General features: G+C 50.9%; 1 protein-coding gene across 1 annotated transcript in view; it reads right to left on the bottom strand.

Annotated features, from left to right (window-relative positions):
- The window catches only part of TMCO4 (transmembrane and coiled-coil domains 4), a 46135-nt gene that overhangs the window by 17334 nt on the left and 21209 nt on the right, over positions 1-7592 (bottom strand). Inside the window, exons 7-8 of the mRNA XM_015412605.1 lie at positions 7073-7216; positions 4688-4807 (exon numbers count right to left, since the gene is read on the bottom strand). Of these exons, the coding sequence (XP_015268091.1) occupies positions 4688-4807; positions 7073-7216 (264 nt within the window). The remainder of the gene's footprint in view (positions 1-4687; positions 4808-7072; positions 7217-7592) is intronic.

Raw genomic sequence — 7592 nt, 5'->3', positions numbered from 1 at the left:
GGAGGTTGTCTCTCTAAGCTGCTTCCCCCCCCCCCCAAAGACACATGGCAAGAATTTGGCAATCATCTGGAGATGTTTTGCTGTTGCTTTCCCGTACTTTTGAATACTGCTTTCCCAAGGGCTGAGTTTGTCCTTCTAAAATTGGTTTTCGTAAAGCCTCTCATGGCTGGTTTTGCTGGGAGAGGAGGAGGAGGGTCTAGAGGCACAGCAAATCGATAGAAGAGCCCATGAGGCAGACGGCAGGATCTCACAAAAATGATTCACTGCTGCTGGATCTTGCCAAGTCTTGTTGCGAATGACACTTTGGGCTCTGCCTGGCAACTGTGGCTAGCAGGATCCTGGATCCGCAGGATTTCTCTCGCCCAGTTAAGCATTCCCGACTTTGGCCTTCGACTCGGAAGGTTCCAGAAACCCGAGTGACATCGGTCACAGCTAGCTCAGGGAATGGGTGCGAGAGGCGAACAGAAGGCCTTGGTTTTTTTAAAAAAGCAAAACCACATTGGAGGAGTCCTGGTAACACACTGCAAAGCAGGGGATGGTGTCGAAGGGAGAAAGCGGCTGCCAGCCGCCCACCCGGTTTGCAAAACGCCCCGGCTGCGGCAGACGGAGAGACATTGAAGGCGAGAAGATCCCCTGTTGTGAGTGAGAAATCTGGGGACGGGAGAGTACAGGACGAGACGTATCCAGGACTACATGTGCTCTCGTCTCCCTGCCACCCAGGAAGCCCCAGTGAGGTCATCAGAATGGTGCCAATTAGACGGATGCTGAAACGGTGCCACCTGTCAGCCCGCCCTCCCCAGCTACTGGGTGGGGCTGCTGAGACAGTCACGGAGGCCCCACAAACATTCTAACTGCTCAGAGTTACGGTGTCAACCGGCATCATTGGCACTTTTAATAGTAAACCGGAGCGCCTATCAGCAGCACAGCAAAACGGGACCACCTGCAGATGGGTTCAGGGTTTCTGCACAGTGTATGGTGGGCCGGGGGCAAGCATGCAGGCTGAAAAGGAAAAAAGGGAAAAGACAACCCCAAAGAGTCTGAAGGAAACTGAGCACGCTCACGGAATGTTGAGGCTGTCTGCTAATGGTGGGAGGAAACTGGAGTCCCTAACGGAACGGGACGTGGGGTACACGCTCCCAGGCCCCAGGCCCCCAAACTCTGGCATGCAACAGAGGGTGCGGGAAGATACCCTGATTGGTCCTCTAAAATATTAGCCAAACTCGGTTCAATTGGGCTTCATCCTGCAAGTCTGTTTGAGCTAGGATTGACTAAAGCTAAATCTATGGTAACCCAACGCCTAATAGATATAGAGGCTCAGACAGAAGAAGTGCTCTTACTCTCAAGATATGGAGTCTTAAAATCCTGGACAGGTTTTGCTCCCGCTCCATATCTTTCTAACATCACATACGACGGCTATAGATGGGCTTTCTCCAGAGCACGTTTTGATGCCCTACCCTCTAATCTGTTACGAGGAAGGTTTTTGCGTTGGCCTATCTCCCAAAGATGCTGCCCATGTACAAATTTTGATATAGAGTTGGTATCACATATTCTGTTACATTGTAATTTTTATGCTAGGGAGAGACAGCTGTTAATTTTCCCATTGTCCAAATTTAAACCCTTGGATGTCCAGTTGAAATTTGCAGAATTGAGGATTTTAATTTTTTTGCTGGAAGACCGGAAAAAGAGGATATCTTTAGCGGTGGCAAAATTTTGCTTCCTGGCCCTTAAAAAGAGGAAGCCTGTACCTTAGATAGCAAGTTGATGACAAATTAGCATTGTGTTGTATAGTTGTATTCGTTTTGTATACTGTATTCGTTTTAATGTTCGTTTATATGTCCATCTGAGCGTTGTGTTGTATAGTTTTAATGATATTCTGTATTCGTTTTAATGTTCGTTTATATATCCGAATTTTATGTATTTATAGTGTATCTTACACTATTATTCCTCTAGGTAATGTTTTATATTGGCTGGTCGCTTGACCGTATAAATAAACTTGAACTTGAGGGTGCGGGGAGGTGAACAGCCCCGGAGCGAAGGACTTTTTAGGGAGGGGGCCTGGGGGGCCCCGCCTGCTGATCCAATCAAAGGCTCCAGGGCAAGGGCTGCAGCGGCCGCAGCTTCCCTCCCCCTCCCCCCTCCCCTCCCGCAAGGGCAGGCCTTCCCCGTGGAGCATCCGGGTCCAGCTCCCTCCCTCCCGTAGGAGCCCCGGTGCCTCTTCCACTCTTGCACAGCACCGGGGGGCAACCTCTGGAATCACTGCCCTTGTCCTCCCTGCCAACAGGCTGGCCGGCAATCAGGGGGGGTTGGGGTAGGGGAGCCGAGGCTCAGGAAGGGGCCCCCTAAAAACGGCTAGGGGGCCAGGCCCAGTGGGCCCCGCGTTAGCTACGGGCCTGGAGGTGAACACCCTCTCCTCCTTGCCCAGCCCTGCTCATGGCAACAAACACACCGCCCCAAACCTCAGCAGTCGGTTCTCTGGGCCACAGGAAGGTCGCGGGGAGCCCTTGAGGTCAGCCCTCTCACGGCCGAGCCACACGTGACATTGGGGGGAGTTGTGGCCTTATCCTGACCAAGGCTCCCTGTAAGCTGTGGAGTCTTGTGAGCAAAAATTCTACTTTGTGAGCTACTGGCATTAAAAGTTGTGAGTGAGCGATTTGGCTATTGCATAAATCTGTTTGGTCCGCAGCCCTCCTTCCTGAGCCAAGACAAAAATGTGTGTGAGCCGGAGGCTAAAAAATGGCGAGCTAGCTCACACTAACTCTGCTTAGAGGGAAGACTGATCCTGCCATGGAGAGCCAGCTGCAGAGGAAGGAGTTTCCCTCCATTCCACCTCCCCCTCCTCCTGGTCAGATTCAGCAACAAAGCCAGAAGACAGAAGCAGCAGCGACCGGAGAGGTTTAGGGGAAATACCAGCAGGGGGATCCGACGGTAGAGGAGATCGTGAGAGGATCTGAGGGTCTGAAATCGGGGACAGTGGCTTTTCTTGTCTGCCTTTTTCTTTTTAAAAAATGGGTTTTCCATTGAAAGGTCTCCGTTAAAGATTTGCCAGGGTATTGCTGGTACAAAGTTAGAAGTGTGCATGCACGTAAAAGCTTCTACCCAGAATCAAACTTCGTTGGTCTGAAAGGTGCCCGTGGACTCAGACTTCGTTCTGTCGCTTCAGACCAACACGGCGACTCACCTGAAACTATTTTCAGGGAAGAAGGAGGAGGAGGAGAAGATGAAGACGAAGAAGAAGACGACGAAGAAGAAAAAGATGAAGATGAAGAAGAAGAAGAGGAGGAGATTGGATTTCTACCCCGCCCTTCACTACCCAGAGGAGTGTCAGAGCGGCTTACAAATCTCCTTTCCCTTCCCCTCCCCACAACAGACACCTGGTGAGGTGGGTGGGGCTGAGAGAGCTCTCCCGAGGACTGCTCATGAGAGAACAAGAGTGTGAAAGGACTTGTGGCTGACCCAAGGTCACACCCACAGCTGCATGTGGAGGAGGAGAAGGGAATTAAACCCAGTTCTCCCAGATCAGAGTCCGCACTCTTAACCGCTACACCAAACTGGCTCTCAACTCAGACTCTACCGCAGCTGAACTGAACACTGGAGAGCCAGCGTGGTGTAGCGGTTAAGAGCCGGGGCCCTCTCATCTAGAAAACCCGGAGGTTTGATTCCTCACTCCTCCTCCGCATGAAGCCTTCTTCTTGTACGAACCTTCATGGCAGCTGTTTCAGATGGAGCATGTGCCTATGCATGAGTGTGTGCGTTTATAAAAAGACAGAAAGGGGAGAGAGAGATGACAGCGCTGGCCGAGCTCTCTAGAAAAAAGAAGAAGAAGAGAAGAGATTGGATTTATACCCCGCCCTTCACTTGGAGTCTCAGAGCGGCTTACAAACTCCTTTCCCTTCCCCTCCCCACAACAGACACCCTGGCAGTGTTCCCTCTAAGCTAAGTCAGTGTGAGCTAGTTCAGTTTTTTAGCCTCCAGCTCACACATTTCTGTCTTAGCTCAGGGAGGATGGGGCTCCAGAGCAAACTCATTTATGCAGCAGCCAAATCGCTCACTCACAACTTTAAGGCCAGCAGCTCACAAAGCAGAATTTTTGCTCACAAGACTCCACAGCTGAGAGGGAGCATCGCTCACGAGGTGCCTGTTGTGGGGAGAGGAAGGGAAGGCGATTACAAGCCGCTTTGAGACTCCTTACGGTAGAGGAAAGTGGTGTCTAAAAACCCTTCTCTTCTTCTGGGGCATTTTTATTTATTTATTTATTTATTTTAAAATTTATATCCCGCCCTCCCCGAAGGCTCAGGGTGGCTCACAAGGGGCATAAATGCCGAAGTTAAAACAATAAAACAATACAAAACAGCATAAAATACAATAAATACAATTCACTAAAAATTCCTTCCACGGTGCTCCAAGAATATTTAACTATAGGTTCAAGATGGGGTTCCAAGATAACTTATGCTAAACAACAACAGTGATGCATCCCTACAGCGCTGCCATATGCCAGGAACGTCTCACGCCCCCTTGTCCGCTCCAAAGCGGGCATCTGAAGCACAATGTTAAAATCTGGCCCCGTACGGTAAGAAAGCAGGGGGAAGAAGACCTACTGATTCTGTATGCCTCCCCCCCCCCAATGCCCACCCCATATAATGCCTCTCTAGCCCCCCAACCTCCAGAGTTTTTTCTTTCCCTCGCTTACCGAATTTCCCGGTGGACAGCCAGCCGGTGATGGCCACCGTGATGTGCAGCTGCTTCCCTTCTGTTAATGGGAGGAACTCAAACTCCTCAATCGCCCCCACGCGCTTCTTCATCTTGTACCCTGAAGGGAGGGGGAAAAAACCAAACTGGGCCCGGAATCCAGGTGTTTCTAAGACATGCCAACCACCGTTCGCCAGCCAGAATCTTTCTTGGAAGAAAGACCATTTATGTATTTACTTATACCTCATTTTTCGCCCCAGTGGGTTACATCCCTCTCCTCTCCTCCATCCTATCCTCACAACAACCCTGTGAGGTAGGTTTGGTTGAGAGTGTGTGACTGGCCCAAGATCACTCAGCAAGCGCCCACGGCAGACTGGGGATTCAAACCCGGGTCTCCCAGATACTAGTCTGACACCCACAACCACACTACACCACCCTGGCTGTCATTTGGGACCTCAACCCCGACAAAGATGCCTGGGCAGCCCCAGAAGGAAAGCGACAATTCTGCGTCAGCGTCAAAGGAGGCAGGGGAGAATTCAGAGCCATTTTTAAGGGACAAACCAGCGTTGCGCCCTTCCTTCATAGACCTCAGACCAATAATAAGGTTTAGCTGCTTTCAGTTTTCCAAAACAGTGTGGTGTAGAGCTTAGAGTGCTGAACTAGGCCTCAGGAAACTCAGGTTCCAGTCTCTGTTCAGCTGTGAAGCTCATGGGGTGATGGTGACATTGATATTGGGGCACTCTTCCAGCGATCCATAAACATCCCCTCCATTTCGGACTGTTCTCCAATTTGGCTCCCTCTCCCATCTCTAGCCTCCGGGCACCCGTGCAGCTTGCCAAACCAGAGGGCTCTGCCGATTGTCTCGTGGGGCTACAAAGAGGCCTCTGAGGCATATACTTTAAGTCAACACGTCACCCCTCTGTCCAGAGTCACTGTGTGTCTAAAGACAGAATCCAACCGTGTTTCCGTCACCACTGGCCTGGGCTTTTTATCTTTGTTGACTGAGTGACTGTGGACACAGGAATCAGGCGTTCATTTTAAGCGTGTAGGATGGACGGTGGCCATGAGCGGTCAGGTCAAGGAACAAGTCTGGCTCACCCCCACACTTCCCCGGGATCACACAGCACCAGTCCCAGGTAACTCAGTCTTAGAAACGAAGGATGCCTCTATGGATGCATGAATATAATTTCCTGGTTATTATTTACTGTTTTTATACCCCAGTGGGTATTATATATTATTTACTGTTTTTATACCCCAGTGGGGACTCAGAGAGGCAGACATCGTCCCCCTTCCCTCCATTTTATCCTCAGAACAACCCTGCAAGGTAGGCCAAGAGTGTGTGAATGCGCCAGCCAGCTTCCATCACAGAGTGGGGATTCGAACCTGGAGCTTTTCTGGAGCCTGCTTCAGTGGGAAGGGCACGGTATAAATCAGATAGATAGATGATAGATAGATAGATAGATAGATAGATAGATAGATAGATAGATAGATGATAGGAACTCTCAGTCCGGGGCAAGGGGTGCTCTGTATTCTTGGTGCTTGGGGGGGGCAACAGTGGGAGGGCTCCTAGTGTCCTGGCCCCACTGCTGGACTTCCTGATGGCACCCGGTACTTCTGGCCACTGTGGGACACAGAGTGTTGGACTGGATGGGCCATTGGCCTGATCCAACATTGGCTTCTCTTATGTTCTTATATGGAGCAGAGGTCCATCAGTGGCTATTAGCCACAAGGTATAGATAGGGACTCTCAGGCTGGGGCAAGGGATGCTCTGTATTCTTGGTGCTTGGGGCGGGGGCAACAGTGGGAGGGCTTCTAGTGTCCTGGCCCCACTGCTGGACTTCCTGATGGCACCCGGTACTTCTGGCCACTGTGGGACATAGAGTGTTGGACAGGATGGGCCATTGGCCCGATCCAGCTGGCTCGTCTGTGTATGTTGTCTCACTCGTTTCCCAGGAAATTCTGCCCACGTCAGCCTCCTCCTTAACCTGCCCACGAGACAGAAGAACAGCCCAGAGTAGGTTTTTGATTAAAATTATGGACACCATCTGGAGAAATTAAGAATAACTGATTTGTTGATTTCAATCTGCCATTTTGTACTGTTTTTAACCTGCTGTAAATCGCCCAGAGCTTTGTGCCCTCAGGGATGGGGCGATCCAGAATTATTATTATTATTGTTGTGCTTGTCAATAATAATAATGATAATATAACGGGTTTCTGCCTTCCCAGCTGAGAAGCAAAACTGAAACGAGGATTTTCAAGTCCCCATGGAGGGGTGGCGAAATTTAGTCTCCTCGGCTCACAGCCTCCCTCTCTTCTCCCCGGCCCGTCCTTCCAGCACACAGCTCTGCCTGGCCCTGTCTCCAGAGACTCTGAGGCCGCCTCTTACCTGTGAGTCCTGCTCCTGCAGCGCCAAAGAGAGACGCCATGACAGCGATCCCAGCGACTGAGCCCAGGGCGGCCGCCCCAGCACTTCCGATAATGGCGGCTGCCCCGGCCGCCACCAGAGGGGCGGCAAGCCCCCCTGTCAGACCTAAAGGGGAAGAAGGCGTCTCAGTCTCCAGCCCAACTCTGACCCACAGGAACAGCAGTATGTCAGAGAGGCCTGGCCAGACCACACTCCCTCTAAGCTGTGGAGTCCTGTGAGCAGGGCTTTTTTTGTAGAAAAAGCCCAGCAGGAACTCATTAGCATAATAGGCCACACCCAACAGCAGAAACTCATTAGCATATTAGGCCACACCCCTGACAGCACAGCTCATTGATAATAATCATAATAATAACATGTTACCAGAAGTGTAGTCACCCAGCCACACCCACCTTTTGCTTGTTATTCTGTTGACCTTGTTTGTTGTCCAAACCCAGGGCCTTTTTGTAGCAGGAACTCCTTTGCATGTTAGGCCACACACCCC

This window comes from Gekko japonicus, unplaced genomic scaffold (assembly GCF_001447785.1).
Source record: "Gekko japonicus isolate JY-2015 unplaced genomic scaffold, Gekko_japonicus_V1.1 scaffold131, whole genome shotgun sequence".
Lineage (NCBI taxonomy): Eukaryota > Metazoa > Chordata > Lepidosauria > Squamata > Gekkonidae > Gekko > Gekko japonicus.
The sequence above is the reverse complement of the archived record's forward strand: the minus strand, read 5'-3'. Positions and strand labels throughout refer to the sequence as shown.